The following is a 17,837-nucleotide window of genomic DNA, read 5'->3' as shown; positions in this document are numbered from 1 at the left end:
TTCTTTGGCAGTGTTAGTGCTGTGACTAACTCATTAGGTCCTTGCCCTTCCTACTTGGTCAAAGCAGTGGTTAATTCATTATTCAGTGTGGGTGTTGTCCCTCTTTCCATAAAGGAGGGGGTGGTGTGTCTCCTCCTCAATAGACTATTATTACACCAACCAGTTTTAGATGGTTTTTGACCTGCCCCCATTTTCCTTCTTGAGAAAGTTTGTAGAAAAATTGCATTTGAGGATGACCATTTATTTATTTATTAAATGTATGTGACCAGTCATCTCAAATACATCGCTCCAGGCAGCTAACAATTAAAATAGGAGATTGGGAGTTTTGTGGTAGTTCCACCTTAGACATGAAAGCTGGCTGGGAGACTCCGGGACAGTCACTCTCTCTCAGCCCAACTCCCCTCACAGAGTTGTTTTGGGGAAAATAGGAAGAGAAAGAATATTAGCTATGTTTGCTGCATATTACATGCTTTATTATAAACATAACAAAATAAATAAAAAACAGAAAGCAAAACTATAAAAAACATAAAATAGCTGTGAAGCAGCCAGATGTAATAAACAACAGCTTTCCTAGTCTTGAGGAAAAACTACCAAGAACGGGACAAGTCTCTTTGCAATAATCTCACCACACAATAAGATTTGATTATGACCATTCTATTTCCTGAATATGCATATATTGCTATAATAGTAGCTGATGTAGTTTTTAGTACTGGTAGTCTTCCTTTAGTGACTGCCTCATTTAGCAACTACACTTACAGTTACATCAGTGTCGTTACAACAGTGACAGGTTTATTGAGCAAGGAAAAGATGAAGTAAGATCCTAAGTGCAGTCACAGGTTCACTTAGTGACTTCTTCACTCAATGATCAAGTTGCTGGGCCTTGTTGTGGTCACTTAACAAGGATTGTCTATAACTCATTTATACATTACTGGTAGTACATGGGAAACAACAGGATTATTTATGATTCCCACTTTACACTAAACCCTGGTTTGACCAAGTATAATTCAAATAAAAAAGATAATAAATATTATCTTGGCTTAAGTGTGAGCTAGGCTACTGAATGGCCTTTAATGAGTTTGTAGTCATATTGATTTTACTTTATTTCAAGTTCTAAAGAAGTTAACATGACTAATGTTGTTTTACTTCAACTAATTGTAATCATGGGATATGGTCTCAATGGAATCAAAGCAACAACATGGTATTCTTGCATGAAGTTTCTATATGCTTATTAATTTAAATGTTTCCATAAAATCTATTCTTTATTCTGTGAAAAAAATCTTTCTAAAGATCTAATAAGTCTTATTTTCTATTTTGAGGTACTCCTCCTACTTGTGAACTATAATGCAATTAAAGAACTAAACATATACCCTACTGATATTGGCATTTTGGTACATTTTTTTCTTTTTATTTGCTACTGTACCAACATTTCAAAAAAATACTTATTTTGATTCTTAATAGAGGTAGTGTTAATATGAATTACTTGTTTTACCTTTCGTGTGTTACCCCCAACCTTAAATTCCTAACAAAATTCTTAGGGAAACTTTGAACAGATGAGAACTATAACTAAGACAGAGTGCAATCTTAATGTGATTTTCTATTATTCAAAATACAATAAGATAGAATAATAATATAACTAAATTGTGCTTGTGGATTTGTTCAGTTGATTTGAAGTTCAGGCTACAATGTTTGTCTTCTTACATGGTGATTGTACTGGTTTATTGCGGTACCTCAAGGTTCTGTCTTGGGCTCAGAGTTCTTCAACATCTTCATAAATGAGCTAGAGGAGGGGATGGAAGGGACAATCACTAAATTTGCAGATGACACCAGGTGAGGGAGAGTTGCTAACACTTTAGAAGACAGACTCAAGACTCAGAAGAATCTTGACAGACATGAGGAATGAGCCCTTTCCAACAAGATGCAATTCAGTGGTGAGAAAAGTAAGCTCCTGCACTTAGATAAGAAAAACCAAGTGCACAGGTATAGAATATGGAGTTCTGGCTCAATAGTAGTACCTATGAGAGGAATATAGGAGTACTGGTGGACCACTGCTTAAGTAGGAGTCAGCAGTGTGCTGCAGCTACCAAAAAAAGCCAATGCAGTCCTAGGCACCAAGATCATGGAAAGTGATAGTACCACTCTATACTGCACTAAAGAGGCCACACTTGGAATACTGCATCCAATTCTGATCAGCATGACACAAAAAAGATGCTGAGGCTCTAGAAAGAATGCAGAGAAAAGAAACAAAGGGGATAAAGAGTTTGGAGGATAAATCATATGATGAATGGCTAATGGAACTAGGAAGGTTTAGCCTAAGAAAAAAGATTAAGGGTGATATGATAGCCATTTTCTAATATTTGAAGGACTGTCACAGGAAAGAGGGGAATAAATTATTCTCTATAGCACCTGAGGGCAGGACAAGAAGCAATGAGTGGAAGCTCATCGGAGGGAGATCCAACATGGAACTAAGGAGGAATTCCCTGACAGTGAGACCAATTAACCAATGGAACAGCTTGCCTTCCAGAGTTGTGGCTGCTCCATTACTGGAGGTTTTCAAGAATAGATTGGACGCACATTTGTTTGGGGTGGTATAAGGACTCCTGACTTGAGCAAGAGTTTGGACTAGAAGACCTATGGTTTTATACTCACTATATTTCCTCAGCAATCTTTCCATCAACATCTGCTGTATTACCACCAATGGTCACCCATGAACTGGACACTGCTTCACAAATAGGCCAATCATTCTACTGTGCTAGTGTTATGGGCAAACTAATATTACTATTTTGTGTGTGTATGTTAGGACCTGAGTTTCTTTTGCTGGCTGTCATGGCATATGACCCTCTGTAGCCACCTCTAATATAGTTTTAAAGTGGACAATATACATAAATCTAATGATCAGCTTCTGGGCTATGATTTCATCATGACCATTATTTCATTTTTCTCCATGTATCCCCATTTGTGTGAGAAAAATGTACATACATACATACATGTATGTATGTATGTATGTATGTATGTATGTAAGTGGCTAAGTGGTTATTATATTGAATAACCCTTTCAATAATATTTGTTAAACAAAGCTATAGTTTGTGACAGCTTATCCTTTTTAGTAAAACGTGTTAATCTGAAAAAGTGCTGCCAGATGCCTTCTGGGTTTTGGCTGCTGTAGATCCAAGCTTTTCAATCTTGGCAAGTTTAAGATGTGTGGACTTCAACTTCCAGAATTCCTCAATCAAATCTCCTTGATTTTTTTTTTTTTTGACTTAGGATAAATGACAATGTACTATGCAGTTTCTTTCTTAAAGCAAAAATAATCTTAGTTAAACACACCTGCTGAGGTTGTTGTGAAGGTATAGTTGATGCATATCTATGCATTTTGCCTTGACCCACTGGGAGATTGGCAAGATTGGTATTTTAACAGAGAAATGAATGTATGTTTTCCTGAGTGAGATGGGATTATTCTTTTTCATAAAATAAAATTATTGGAAAAAGTGCACCTACTGTATCTTGTACAATTCATTAGCCTCATTGCTCTTTTTTTGAAGGTTCTTTGAAAATCTTCTAATTGGTTTTATAATTTTGCTTGCAGCTGCAGCTGCAATTTTGGGTGTTAATTCTATTTTCTAGGTAAACACAACAGGCAAAAGCAGTGTTTTGATGCCACAATCTTCTATGTTTGATATCAGTATCTTGTACTTTTTAGCTTTCACTAATTTGGTACCCTCAAGATAGCTTTGACTGTGACTCCATTATCTTTAATCCATTATTCCAAGTAGGATAACTCTTGCACTGAGTAAACCCTGCAGATACAAAATGTTGATGTATATGCTTGTAAAGTTTCCTCTGTGCTCTCTTTGGTGAAGAATCTCTGAAGAATATTTGAAGAACCTCTGAAGAATCTCTGAAGGTCAGCCATCCAAGTCCCCAAGTCACATCTTCAGATATAATGTCTTGAATTTAAAAATCTCCAGAGACAGTATAAATGTTTGAGGAACAAAGTGACAACTTTTATTTGAAGTGTTAAATTACTACAGTGAGCTGATCTTTTCCCAGATGATGTCAGTGGATAGCACTTGGCAGATAGAATCTGTACAAAAACCAATCATTTTCAGGATATATCCTATCACGCTGGAAGGACTTTCTGAAAGGTAGTAATGTATGCTGAATTTTTTAAAAAATAATTATATGAATCAGAGAAGAGTAATGAAGTAGATATTAAGAGCATTTCTTTTTTGATGTTTACTTTTTTCTATATTTGTGGTAAGTTAACAGGTGTTCATTAAGACAATTTTCAGAGTTGTTATTGATTTAGGAATTGAATCTCTTGAATCTTGGAATATATATTAAGAAATAAAAGTTTAAAATATATAGCAACAAAACTGCTAATATTAAAGGGAAAAATTGTAAAAAGATGTTTGTGTTCCACCTCCCCAGGATTTTATAATTCAAAATTGATCCCCAAAGTGTTATTATCTTAATAGTATATTAGTATTATATTAATACTTCCATTGTACTTGCTTTATTAATATTTGTTTTGTAAGTCTGCCTTTAGGGCATTTAGGTTATCAGGATAAAAAAAGGAAAATATGAGAATAAGAAGCTACCTATTGATCAACAAGATTAATTATAAGGGGTATGTGAGACCTTTTTGGAATTCATTAAATCTTAGGGAGAAAAGGAATGTGAAAAAGAGATTTTATTTGTGATTCTAAAATTCAACAAAGTGAAAACAATGCTACTTATAGAGGTTTTCTTAAAGGTTTATATATACTACAATGAAATAGTATATGAATGAATCACTGTAAATAAAGCAAATGAATAAACTAAAGAAAAGAAATAAAATGGATTTGTCTATTTTATTTAAATTGCACTAAGTACCATGGTTCTTTACTATGTTCTAAATAATTTTACCATACATTATTGAAAAATATGGTTTTGGAAGCAAAATTTAAAGAGCTCTGGTGGCACTGCTAAAACTTTAGGGAAATCTCAGCTGGTCCACACATGGATGACAGTTGCTTGATACCATTTTGCCTTCTTTCAATTATCTGGGGGGGGGGTCTCCTTAAATATAAAAGTCAAAGTGTTGTGAAATAAAAAAAGCATGGGCTTCTATTTAAAAAGGAGCAAGAAAAATATTTCAGACAGATTTGAATGGAGGGAGAAAATCTCTAGAAGGCTTGCATGTCCAATTCTTCCCTCCCTATCATATTTTTCTCTGAATCATAGCTTCCCAAAGTTAGCTTCTTCTCTTAAAAGCAGCTCTTCCATTCTTATAAACCCCTGTTTGTGTTCATCATTTAATCAGAAGCCCACTCGTTTTATTATGTTCTGAAAACTGATTTCACTCTTACAGGAAACATGGAAAAATGGGGAAATGCAACCACAGTGACCGAATTTGTGCTTGTTGGACTCTCTAAAAACTTCAAAGTTCGTGCTGGATTGTTTGTCCTCTTCTTGGTTATCTATCTCATTGCTGTAGCCAGCAATGGCCTCATATTGGTGCTGATTATCATAGATTCTCACCTCCACACACCCATGTATTTTTTCCTCAGCAACCTCTCCTTTATTGACATCAGCTATATCACCACCTCTGTCCCACAGATGCTGGTCCACTGCTTCATGGACAGACCTACTATCCCATGGGGTAGATGTTTTGCTCAGATGTGTAGTGCTCTCATTTTAGCTGTGGTGGAGTGTCTTTTGTTAGCTGTGATGGCTTATGACCGTTTTGTGGCAATATGTTACCCTCTGCGCTACAACCAGATCATGAGTCGCAATTTATGCATCCAGCTGGCTGTGAGTGTGTGGGTCAGCGCTGTCCTTTTGACTATTATACCCTTTTTCACCATGCAGGCAACTTTGTGTGGGCCAAATGTGGTGAATCATTTCAAGTGTGAACTGCAGGCAGTTTTGAAACTGGCTTGCTCTGACACCCATGCTAATGGAATTACCATGATGATAACCAGTGTCTTTACCCTAGCATTCCCCTTCTTCTTTATCCTGGTGACCTATGGCCGTATTGGATTTACTGTTTTGCATATTCATTCGGCCCAAGGTCGGAGGAAAGCCTTGTCCACCTGTGGATCTCATCTCACGGTAGTGAGTATATATTATGGCACCATCTTGGCCATGTATTTGAGGCCTCAAGCCAAGATGTTCTCTGATAGGGAAAAAGTGGTGGCAGTCTTTTATGGAGTTGTGATCCCCATGTTAAACCCCATCATTTACAGCCTGAGGAACAGAGATGTGAAGGGAGCCTTCTGCAGACTGGCTGGGAAGAAAGTAGAGGACTAAACCACCCAGGAACCAGGTTGATAGATCTTCCACAAGCAAGTCTTTTTTATATATATGGTTTTGTCATTCTATAATTGAGGACCTTGTGAAGTGTCATTCTCCAAGTATTGTCATATACCACCTCTATCCCCCTTTGTCCATGCTAGCTAAAGCTGATGAGTAAGAAATCATTGAAGAATTGAGCTGAATGCTACTGTGCATAATTTAATATTACAGATATGCTCATGATCAATATAATTTGAAGCAGGGAGAAAAAATATAAAATATCATCCTATAATTATGATACAATATTTCCAGAAAAAGAATAGATAAGATCAGTACAAGATCAACCTTCAAGAAACTGGGTGCAGCTGGATTAATCACAGAAGATCTTAAAGGTTACAGTACAAATAAAACCAGACATGTTTCTTTTGGGATTAATACAGGCAACTAAAAAAAAATCATGGAATTTTGTTTTTATGTATGATAACTGCAGCAATACCATTATAAACTCAAAGGGGGAAGAATTGACCCTACCCACAAAGGAAGAATGGCTGGTGAAGGTGATGGAACTTGTAGAGGTGGCTAAATTAATCTTTGATTAGAGAAAAAACAATATATCTTTAACTGCCTAGAAACCTCTGCTGGATCTTTTGCATGAAACAGAAAAAAAATGCTTTTGATGACTGGAAAAAAATGGATAATGGAAATAAGTGAGTTTTTCTGTATTCATAGTTAATATTGTAGTTGTACTTATATTTGCAGCAGAAGAAAGTGGAAGCCTCTATTTATTTTGTTTCTCTCTTTTTGCACTTTTTCCTTTCTCTTTCTTCTTTCTTCCTTTCCTTCTTTGTCCTTTGCTTCTATTACAGTTTATTCATTGTATTAATGTTTATATGTGTGTATGTGTATATTTATACGCATATACGTGTATACATATAATGCAGCAACAATGTTAGTATATTGTTAGTAGTTTAATATCTGCCCCCCACCCCAACAACTTCAGTTATTGTCTGACCAAGGAAAAGTGTCCTATGATTCTGATCCCGTTGCAAATAAAGAGGTAACTGGGCATTTTCTTTCTTAGAAGGTGTCCGTAAAAATAAGAGATCTGTGGGGGGGGACTAGGAAGAAGTATGCCGTTTTAAAGAATTTTTATTACATGGAACCTTATTTCCTAAAAAGTCACAGAGGTCTTAAGAAGATAATAAAAAAAAAATTCTAAACAGTATACCTAAGTAAGAGTGAACTAAAATGGAATATAAATGCAGAAATATTTCTTTGTTTATTTAATAAACAGCCACTATGTAATTAAATACAGAGGAACAGCTTGGTTGATGCACTGCTTTAAAGGGAAACTACTGATTGTATCTCATACTTTGTGTTCATACCACCATCCTGTTAAATAAATTTTGAATTACTTGTGCAAGTTATATATGGGTCTGCTACTTAAGGTGGATATGTTGTTCTGATTTATTAGAGCTTTCTTCATGCAATCTTTGGGACTAACCAATCTCCCCCCAAAATTTTCCCTGCTGTTTCTATTCCTCTACTATAGACATTATAACCTAAAATGGAAAAGAAGAGCTATGTTGCCCTACATAGCATTTGAGCATAGAGTTACGTTTTGTAAAAGAAATTGGTCCCCTCAAAAAACAAGAGATGCAATTTAAGATATAGCTTGCATTTTTTGAGTCTCACTTCCCGTCTTTCGTCCCTGACAGGCAGCTATCACTTCCCTAACTTTAGTTAAATGTAAAGATGATTTCTGGGCAAGAAGACCTGTTGAAACCCAGGATTGTTCTGGCTTATCCAGGATACGTGGCAAAGGTGGTCACTTCATATAGCATTATGCATTTGTCATTAGATCAATATTTGTTTGTTTGTTTGCTTGGACAAATTTATTTGGCCATCCATTTCACACAGAGTGGTGTACAATAAAACCTACAAATAAAATATTCTACAGATCCAATTGCAAACAATTAAAAACAATCAACCCATGTAAAACAAGACGAGAGGGAAGTGATTAATATTTATATGTATGGGTGTAGATTTATACATACGTTGTATATACTAGCAAGCTTGAATGTGTTATGTATGTGTATAGTCTTGAGAGCAAGCAACAGAATTTCATTTTTAATGTGTGCCAATGTGCCCCCAGTAAAAAATGACAATAAAGGCTACATAATCTAAAAATATTGCATACGATGCAGCCAATGCACAGGCTCCCTTTTACCAAGGGTTCTCCAGACTTCCTGGAGGAAAAAGGTCATTTGAAGGGCTTTCCAGCTTGCTATAAAAGTTGGGGATAACCTCACCATTGAAGGGGTGCTATTCCAGAATTGCAGGGGCCACAGCAGAAAAGCCTCACTTCCTATGTCTGTTACAGACAGTACACATAGCATGCTTCTCCCATCCAACCTGATGGGATGGGTAGATATCATTGGTAAGAAGTGATTCCTAATACTATACACACATTTTATTTCTTAGCTAATGAACATAACACCTAGCTTGTAACTGGTCAACCCCAAACAATCAAGAAATAAAAAATATACCATAACAAAGCTAAGTTTTGATATGTTCTCTATGACATTATTTCATCTTAATGAAGAAATTGCAGAGTAGAAATCACAAGAACTGGTAGGATGGAAATGAAGTATCCAGACAGAGGTATCAGAGGCTTATCAATGAAGCAGAGAGGACTTCCTTACAGGCTGCTATTTTTAAAGTTGAAAATATACTAGAAGCAAACAGTTAACTTTTGGTCTAGGGAAAACACAGAACATCAGCAATGAAGCATAACAGCGGATAGCAGTAAAAATGAATTAATGGCACAGTCTTATATGGGATATGATAATGGTCCATCTTCTATAGAATAAAATATGTTCCTCAGCATAGGAAGAGAAAAGCCTCTGCACTGTTATTTTTCAGAAGAAACATTTTACTTGTATTATCAAAACCATTCTTTATATGAACCGTTGCAGGAATTGGGTATGTCTAGTCTAGTGAAAAGAAGGACTAGTGGTGACATGATAACATTATTCCAATATTTGAGAGGCTGCCACAAAGAAGAGGGGGACAAATTATTTTCCAAAGTACCAGAAGGCAAGACAAGAAGCATTAGATGGAAATTAACCAAGAAGAGAAACAATGTAGACTTAAGGAGAAATTTCTTGACAGTGAGAACAATCAACAATGGAACAGCTTGCCTTCAAAAGTTATGTGTGCTCGATCACTGGAGACTTTTAAGAAGAGACTGGGCAGTCATTTGTCTGGAATGGTATACAGTCTCCTGCTAGAACAGGGGTCCCCAACTCCCAGTCCGTGCAATGGGATTGGGCTGCAGCATGCTAGCAACTGGACTGCACATACAAAGAAAGCCCCACTCCTCAGGATGCAGGCAGCACACAAAACCATGCCCCCTCCAGTCTGCGGAAAAACCTTTCTCCATGTAACCAGTCCCTGATACCCAAAAGGTTGGGGACCTCTGGTCTAGAAAGCCTCCAGGGTCCTTTCTGATGTTCTATGTTCTAAATCTATTGATTTCTAAAATTCTTCAGAGCCAACAGTGCTTTTGGTTTCAACCTATTCCAGAAACACTTAGCTCATGTCCTTCTTTCATCATGAATCACACTCAAAGACTTTTGGAAATTGTTATTGCCTTTAGCCCAGACTTTTTGGATCTGAAGATTTTGTTATTTTGAAATTTATATTTGTTAAAGGTCATTGAAAATTCTAAATCAATAAAATTTAAATAAGTTGAAGAGGGTAGATGAAATGAGTACAAACTTGAACATTACTTTTTGTAGTTCCTGAAACAGTGCCCTTTAATACCTTCTTTTCCAAAGTGTGCACTTCTCTTTTTTCGCCTCACAATGTGTAAACACAACAGAATATATAGTTCTGTATAAAGTTGGCATGTCAGAGAATATCCAAGAAAATCTGGTTAAGGTAAATTTCCTTTGGAGAGGTGAATACATGGTAAATGTTGTGTCCTGAGCCTGCAAAAGCAGGCTCGGGATGTTGCATTGGTCCCAGGCATTCCAAAAGCTGCCCAGGACCAGACAGAGCAGCGCCAGCCTTGTGCGCATGCGCAAGGCGCAAAAACGCTCTGTTCCTATTGGTTGACACTGTCCGGTTTCTGGCCATATAAAAAAGCCTGCGTGCCCTTTGTCTTTTGCTTGGTTGTTGGAGAAGGAGAATAAAGAGTAGTTAACAGTTACCATGTGTCTTCATCATTCGCATGCGAACGAAGGATTTAACAGTAAGTATCCAAAATATTGATTATTACCAATTGTAAAAGAGAACTTATTTGGAGCAGCTGATTACTCATATATCTTGCATGTTGAAAAATCTAACATGGTCTTTTTTTGAACAGAGGGCCAAGGAAGAAGACATTTGAGTAATCTGGTCACATGCCCTTGAATTACTTTAGTAGGTAAAAAATTCCTGATTTTTTTTTCTTCTATTTTTAATGTTATGCTGTTTATATTGTTAATATGAATGGTGCTTCAGTATTCATATTCACATTAATCCTTTTTTAAAAAATATCATGCTATTAGTAGCATTTATGATATAACACACAAAACTCTTGTGAGGCTAAAACTTGGAGTAGCATTATGTAGTTTGGCTTGAGTTCTTGGAGGACTGAAGGGCTTACGATAGGGCTTAAATGCCAACAAAGAGACAAATGAATGAATTAATTCATTTGAATGAATTTGCCTTTTACTGATTAACATCGGATTCTGTTTTATGCAAAACCAAGCAGCAATTTAAAATTAATAGGAATGTGTTTTCTAAACAATGGCGATCTGATTAAAGTTTCCTCAACAGTTGCTTGAAATCTGACTTTCCTTTCAATACTGATTTCACATTTCCTTAGGGCTATAATTTCTCAGTCATAGTTCTAACACAGAGGCAAAACAGTGCTTTCTTTTAATACAACTATATTCAAGCCAATTTTGCAACAAAGGAACTAGACTTGACTTGAAGTCTCATCATCCCCAGCACACCTTGTACTTCAAACAAACTTACAAACTCTTAAAGTATCTTTTGTAACTTGGTTGGTACACAAATGATGCATTTGCTTGTAATATTTGTTCCGTGCTCTCTTTGGTAAATAATCTCAGGGGGTGACTATCCAACCCCCAAAGGCAGCTCACATCTTCAGATATGACATCATGAATCTGAATATCTCCAGAGACAATATAAACATTTGAGGAACAACACTGCAACTTTCATCTAAGCAAGCACTGACTTACTACAGTGAAATTATCCTTTCCCAGGTGACACCAATTAATATTTGTTGTTTTAGGGAAGTGTTTTAGGAATTTTATCATTAATTTTCAGAAACCGTCCTTATGCAACTGGATAGTATGTAAAGAGGATGACATATAGGTTAGTTGGATTTAGGTATCAGGATTCAAGGGAAATTATTTGATAGACTCAAACTGTAACTTGCCATTTTCCTTCTGCTGATCTCAGATCACAAATTATGGTCCTGTTGAAGGAGCAGCACATGTTTTCAGTGATACCTCAGCTACCAATGGAAACACTGGGCTAGTTCTTTGGCTTTGGATTTTTTGGACAAATCACATTTGTTCCCTTAGAAATATAGAAACTTTGAGAGCTGGAAGTCAGGTACGTACAACATTTCAGGATGGAGGTATGTGAAGGTTGGAAGGAATGCTGGAGACTACAGTCCACACCTTAAAGATGACTAGAACACAAAAATTAGTTAGTTTATATTATTTATATGGCTGCCCACTCTTCATGGCATACAAAGTTAGCACAACAATTTAACACAATTTAACAATCCAAGCCACAACACGCAAGTCAAAACATAATCTCAACTTATAAAAAACAGCATTAGCTAGTAAGAGCTTGACTAACATTCTGGCCAAACACCTGCGAGAATAGTCAGATCCTCAATGCTTTGCAACATCTGACAGGGTTGGGGCCATTTGAGTTTCTAGAGAGAGGCTTCTTCCACAGGATATGCATTGACACAGAGAAGGCACAAGTGCTGGGTCCAACAAGATGGACCCATTGTTTGATGGAAGAGACACAGAGCATCCTGTTGCTGATCGATCTAGCAGGGCAAGCAGAAACGATGGGACTATTCTTACTGATGCTAAGACAAAATTATATTTCAGTGCATTTAAATGGTCTTAATTTAATAGTTAATATGATTACTGTCTATGTATTAAATAATTATATTTATTTTCCTGTTGGAGAATTTAGCATTGGAGACCAAATTTAAAGGGATCTGGGGATCATACTGAAATGTAGGGGTCAAGTACCATTCTAGAACATCAGCTTATCCACTTTGGGTTCATCTCTGCTATTGCCATGCAGAAAGAAATAGAGTCCAAATGACGAAGAGAAGGACAAGGGGGGACATGATAGCAGTATTCCAATATCTCAGGGGCTGCCATAAAGAAGAGGGAATTAAGCTATTTTCCAAAGCACCTGTGGAAACTAATCAAGGAGAGAAGCAACCTAGAACACTTCCTGACAGTGAGCAGTGGAACAGCTTGCCTCCAGAAGCAGTAAATGCTCCAACACTGGAAGTTTTTAAGAAGAGACTGGACAGCCATTTGTCCGAAATGGTGTAGGGTTTCCTGCCCGAGCAGGGGGTTGGACTAGATGACCTCCAAGGTCCCTTCCAACTTTACTACTATTACTAATTACCAATTTGCAATGTTCCACCAAACTGAGAGTTTACGTAAATATAAAAGTGAAATGAGTGTACAAATAAAACATAATTTGGCTTGATTGGCTCCAATGTTGGCTTCACTTTTAACAGTGATAAATCACCCTGCTAAGTTTTCTAAGAACTGAGACCTGGCTATGACTATACAAGAAAAGCAGTCAAGACAATCCTGCTGACTTCCATCCAGTTAGCTGATTAAGTTAAATTAGCAAAATAATTTTATGAGCCAAATTTCTTGACTGGCTTGAATTTGAGGTCACTTTGAGGGATGAACATGCTGGAGGGTAGGTCGATCAATGCTAAACATGCTGTGCTGTTACAATATTGAGTAGAAACATATATACAGGTATGTGGTTCATCCCTTTGTGTAGCCTTTCTTGATTTTAGAATAGCTTTTTATGCAATATCTAGATCTAAACTGTAGTATCAACACTGAACAACAGATTAAAAGGGAAGGCACCATTATATTTAATTTATTGTATAAATTCACTAGTGCTCTTAGGTAATTCTGTCTCCCATCTTCCTGAACTACCTCATAAGCATATCAATATATTAGTCTATGCTGATGATGCACTATAGTAATTTTAATCTTTATGTTTATTGGTCTTAAAAGAAACTTGCTGTCTCTCATCAACTACTGAAATATGGAGGAATATTTTGTCAAGACCAAAATCCTTACTTTCTCCAAACGCCTGAAACAGCAGATCTGGAAGTTAGGTGGACACACCATTGCGATGATCAGAATCTTTAAGTAGACTAGTTTTTCAAGTTTCTGAAAGCTGAAATGCTCACCTGAATTATGTACCATGTCTCAAAATGAACAGAGATCAACATTACTCAGCCAAGTTTTTATATCTGCTACAATTAAGTTATTTGCAGCTAAAGTGGGTTTTGGGGGCTCAACCAGAACCACAGAACCACCCCAGAGAATGTCCAAAGTCAGTTGTTGAGAAACATTTTCTAGGTTACCTGTTGCATGTAAATGTGGTACTTTGGTGGAAAGCAAAACTCAGTAAACTTGAATCTAATCTTTGGGTAAATATTTTTACTTGCTGGTTAAAACTTCTCCACAACCCTATTGGATGGTCCAGCAGCCAGCTAATGCTGGCAGGTAATATCAAATCTCCTAGTAAAAGGCAATCCATCTCTGGTTTTTTCAGAGATGCTATTTTACTATTAGAACTATATCAAGCTAAATCAGCATAAAAGCAACAGATTTTAAACATAGAAGATCAAACATTATAGTTTAGAAATCAATTTTAGTTCACAAATCAGCTTCATATTTATATCAAATTTCAGTCATTAAATGCAGGAGAATTTTAACTCTAGCTTATTTTAATGTGATCTCCACAGCTGAATACCGGGAAATACCTTTTGAAGAATGGGCATGGCTCTTCACATTCTTTTCTAAGGTCAGTTTTATAGGGTTATTTGTTAGCCTTTTTTATTTCTTTATTCAGGACATTCTGATAACTTTTAATTTCATTGTTATATGATAAATGAATTTTATCTTTTTAAAAGCAGCAAATTTTGGTATATTGTGTGCAAATTCACTTGTGAATGGCCAGTAGAACCATTAGTGTGACTTGGTGCTAATTATTTTATTTAACAGTTTGTTACAGTTATGTTACAGTTATACTGTGATTCCCTGTGATTCACACTCTTAGGCACTGGAGCCATTAGAACAATTGATGCAACACCCATATATTTGTGGGGTTATCTATACAGTTGACCACTATTGTATCAATAGTAATACAAATGTATGGGAATCATCTTTGCCTGATCTTTCAAACACCTATGAAAGAAGGAATAAGGCTACTATGGTCACAGACAATGTCCTAAAAAAATAAGTACCCCCCCAAAAAACCCCATTCACTGAAATTTTTTCAGCATCTGGAAAGGAATTTGCACACAATGTGACAATCTTTTGTGATTGTTGCATTGTGTGCAAATTTGCTAGAGGACAAAAATGATTTCCTTAAATAAAAATCCTTTGTGATATTTCAGCTAATCATTTTTGTCATCTAGTAAATAATGCAAATAAAACTTACCAGGATGCTCTATAATCTTAGATAGAATGGATCAACTAAAAGCAGATATCTGTATGGGAATAGGAAATCTAGAGGGCTGTGGTCTCTATGGCTCACATGAAGACTTACAGTGGAACAGAGGAATTATATAAAAGAATTCTGTACTTGACGTATCTATATATCCCTGAATCATTTCCTCCAAAAGCTAGTTTCCTCTCTTAAAAGCAATTCTCCCATTCTTAACCCTCATGTTTGTGTGGAATATTTATAAAGAATTCCAGGAAAACATACAGTACCTTTACCTTTAAATTTGTTTCACTCTTACAGGAAACATGGAAAAATGGGGAAATGCAACCACAGTGACCGAATTTGTGCTTGTTGGACTCTCTAAAAACTTCAAAGTTCGTGCTGGATTGTTTGTCCTCTTCTTGGTTATCTATCTCATTGCTGTAGCCAGCAATGGCCTCATATTGGTGCTGATTATCATAGATTCTCACCTCCACACACCCATGTATTTTTTCCTCAGCAACCTCTCCTTTATTGACATCAGCTATATCACCACTTCTGTCCCACAGATGCTGGTCCACTGCTTCATGGACAGACCTACTATCCCATGGGGTAGATGTTTTGCTCAGATGAGCATAAGTGGCTTATTAGCTATCACTGAATCTGTTTTGTTAGCTGTGATGGCTTATGACCGTTTTGTGGCAATATGCTACCCTCTGCGCTACAACCAGATCATGAGTCGCAATGTATGCATCCAGCTGGCTGTGAGCCTGTGGGCCAGCACCTTCATTATTACTATTGTCCCCTTTTTCAGCATGCAGGCAACTTTGTGTGGGCCAAATGTGGTGAATCATTTCAAGTGTGAACTGCAGGCAGTGTTGAAAATGGCTTGCTCTGATACCCGTGCCAGTGGAATTAACATGATAATAACCAGTGCCATTACCCTTGCATTCCCCTTCTTCTTTATCCTGGTGACCTATGGCCGTATTGGATTCACTATTTTGTGTATCCATTCGGCCCAAGGTCGGAGGAAAGCCTTGTCCACCTGTGGATCTCATCTCACAGTAGTGAGCATATATTATGGCACCATCTTGGCCATGTATTTGAGGCCTCAAGCCAAGACGTTCTCTGATAGGGAAAAAGTGGTGGCAGTCTTTTATGGAGTTGTGATCCCCATGTTAAACCCCATCATTTACAGCCTGAGGAACAGGGATGTGAAGGGAGCCTTCTGCAGACTGGCTGGGAAGAAAGTAGAGGACTAAACCACCCAGGAACCAGGTTGATAGATCTTCCACAAGCAAGTCTTTTTTATATATATGGTTTTGTCATTCTATAAGAGAGGACCTTGTGAAGTGTCATTCTCCAAGTATTGTCATGTGTCACCTAGACTTCTCTTTCCTGGCTAAGGCTGAAGAAAGTTGTGGTAGCAGCATTCTGAAGATCAACCCTTGAGAGTCACTTTTGAGCTGTATGGTCATCAAAACTTCTCAGAACTCTTGACATTGCAAGAATATGGCCTCCCCAAAATGTTCTTTCTACCAGGTTCACCTATTTTTTCAGTATAGTGGAATAATTACTTGGTAAACAGCATACTCTATATCTGTGTTACTTCAGAGATATATGGTGGTACAAGCCCACATTGACTAATGGTGTCACCCACCACTGATGTGAAGCTCCACCTTTTTTGATGCAAAGATTTGCATTTTTACAACGATTAATTTAACATTTTATGTCCTTACAAAAATGCTCATTTTAGGTATTACTACATTAAATGTAAAATTAAAAAATATTTAATTCAAACTAAAATGATAGTACACAGTCCTTCTTTTCACTAGACTAGTCAAACTCAATTCCTGCAACTGTTCTTAGCCTCCAGCCCTCTAATCATCTTTGTTGCGCTTCTTTGCAATCTTTCAAGAGCTTCAATATCTTTTTTTATAATATGGTGACCAAAATTGGATGCAGTTTTCTGCAGTCTTACCTTTCGCTCTCCCTTTCTCATGCCCTCTCCCTCTCTCGTGTATTTATTCCACCCACCATTAGGAGCATTGACTGCGGCATAATTAGACATTCCCAATTCCTGCAACTATTCTTTATATGTTTTAGCCTCCAACCCCCTAATCATCTCTGCACTTTTTCCAGAGTCTCAACATCTTTTTCATATTGTGGTGACCAAAACTGGATGTAGTATGACAAGGGTGGTCTTACTAAGGTGTTATAAAGAGTACTAACAGCAAAGGTGAACATTTTGCAGTTTAAAAGGTTGAGATGGTGGTCATGACTGCATAATTAACGCCCTGACTTTAGTACATGTATGAAATATTGACAATACATACAAAAGGAGGAAAGTTTTGATACTATGGTGAAATGCAACATCTTCATTTTTTTTTAATCTGCTCTTGTGGAAGGTAGATTTTTAGAGCCACTTCTAAATATTCAACATTCTCAGTATGATGTCTTCCATACATGCTGGAATTAGAATTCTCAGCAACCAGCCTGGCTAATGGTTATATTGGCTGAGGATTTGGGGAAATGTAGTCCTAACACAAAATGGAAGGTTGTTAATGTTGGGGAAAGTCTGAGATAAATATTCAGACAAACAAAAAATCCTGAAGATTCAGTCAGTCATTTTATTACAGTCTTAGACCAATACAATTTTGATGGTCTCATAGTCATTTCCTAAAGTTTTATTCTATACCAGTGGTTCTCAACCTGTGGGTCGGAACCCCATTTGGGGTCGAACAACCATTTCACGGGGGTCGCCAAACAACGCAATCCGCCACTTTTTTCCCCCTTTTTATTAGCTGTGCTACTCC

General features: G+C 36.9%; 2 protein-coding genes across 7 annotated transcripts; both read left to right on the top strand.

Moving 5' to 3' along the window:
* Positions 1-4,022: 4,022 nt before the first annotated feature.
* Positions 4,023-7,703, top strand: LOC120311195 (olfactory receptor 13H1-like). 2 transcript variants are annotated; one of them, XM_039350406.1, is made up of 2 exons: positions 4,023-4,142; positions 5,351-7,703. In XM_039350406.1, the coding sequence occupies exon 2, from the start codon at positions 5,356-5,358 to the stop codon at positions 6,289-6,291; it is 936 nt and encodes a 311-aa protein (XP_039206340.1). In that variant the 5' UTR covers positions 4,023-4,142; positions 5,351-5,355; the 3' UTR covers positions 6,292-7,703. The 2 variants fall into 2 exon arrangements, with proteins under 2 accessions (XP_039206340.1, XP_039206339.1); XM_039350405.1 differs by having other exon boundaries at positions 4,125-4,254.
* A 2,768-nt stretch (positions 7,704-10,471) lies between these two features.
* On the top strand, positions 10,472-17,837 carry LOC120311190 (olfactory receptor 13H1-like). Of its 5 annotated transcripts, XM_039350399.1 has the most exons (5): positions 10,504-10,534; positions 10,649-10,708; positions 11,400-11,555; positions 14,339-14,397; positions 15,343-17,837. In XM_039350399.1, the coding sequence occupies exon 5, from the start codon at positions 15,348-15,350 to the stop codon at positions 16,281-16,283; it is 936 nt and encodes a 311-aa protein (XP_039206333.1). In that variant the 5' UTR covers positions 10,504-10,534; positions 10,649-10,708; positions 11,400-11,555; positions 14,339-14,397; positions 15,343-15,347; the 3' UTR covers positions 16,284-17,837. The 5 variants fall into 5 exon arrangements, with proteins under 5 accessions (XP_039206330.1, XP_039206331.1, XP_039206333.1 ...); XM_039350396.1 differs by lacking the exon at positions 11,400-11,555 and having other exon boundaries at positions 10,472-10,534; XM_039350397.1 differs by lacking the exon at positions 11,400-11,555 and having other exon boundaries at positions 10,474-10,534; positions 10,649-10,704.

Source organism: Crotalus tigris, unplaced genomic scaffold, assembly GCF_016545835.1.
Source record: "Crotalus tigris isolate CLP2741 ecotype Arizona unplaced genomic scaffold, ASM1654583v1 scf7180000018323.1251302, whole genome shotgun sequence".
Lineage (NCBI taxonomy): Eukaryota > Metazoa > Chordata > Lepidosauria > Squamata > Viperidae > Crotalus > Crotalus tigris.
The sequence above is the reverse complement of the archived record's forward strand: the minus strand, read 5'-3'. Positions and strand labels throughout refer to the sequence as shown.

What these genes read in the sequence shown, in the direction of transcription:
- LOC120311195 (XM_039350405.1), top strand. Translation starts at nt 4,230, where the DNA reads ATGTTTACTTTTTTCTATATTTGTG. An exon ending in TACTTTTTTCTATATTTGTG is followed by an intron (nt 4,255 to 5,350) that starts GTAAGTTAACAG and finishes TCACTCTTACAG; the next exon opens with GAAACATGGAAAAATGGGGA.
- LOC120311190 (XM_039350396.1), top strand. Translation starts at nt 15,348, where the DNA reads ATGGAAAAATGGGGAAATGCAACCACAGTGACCGAATTTGTGCTTGTT.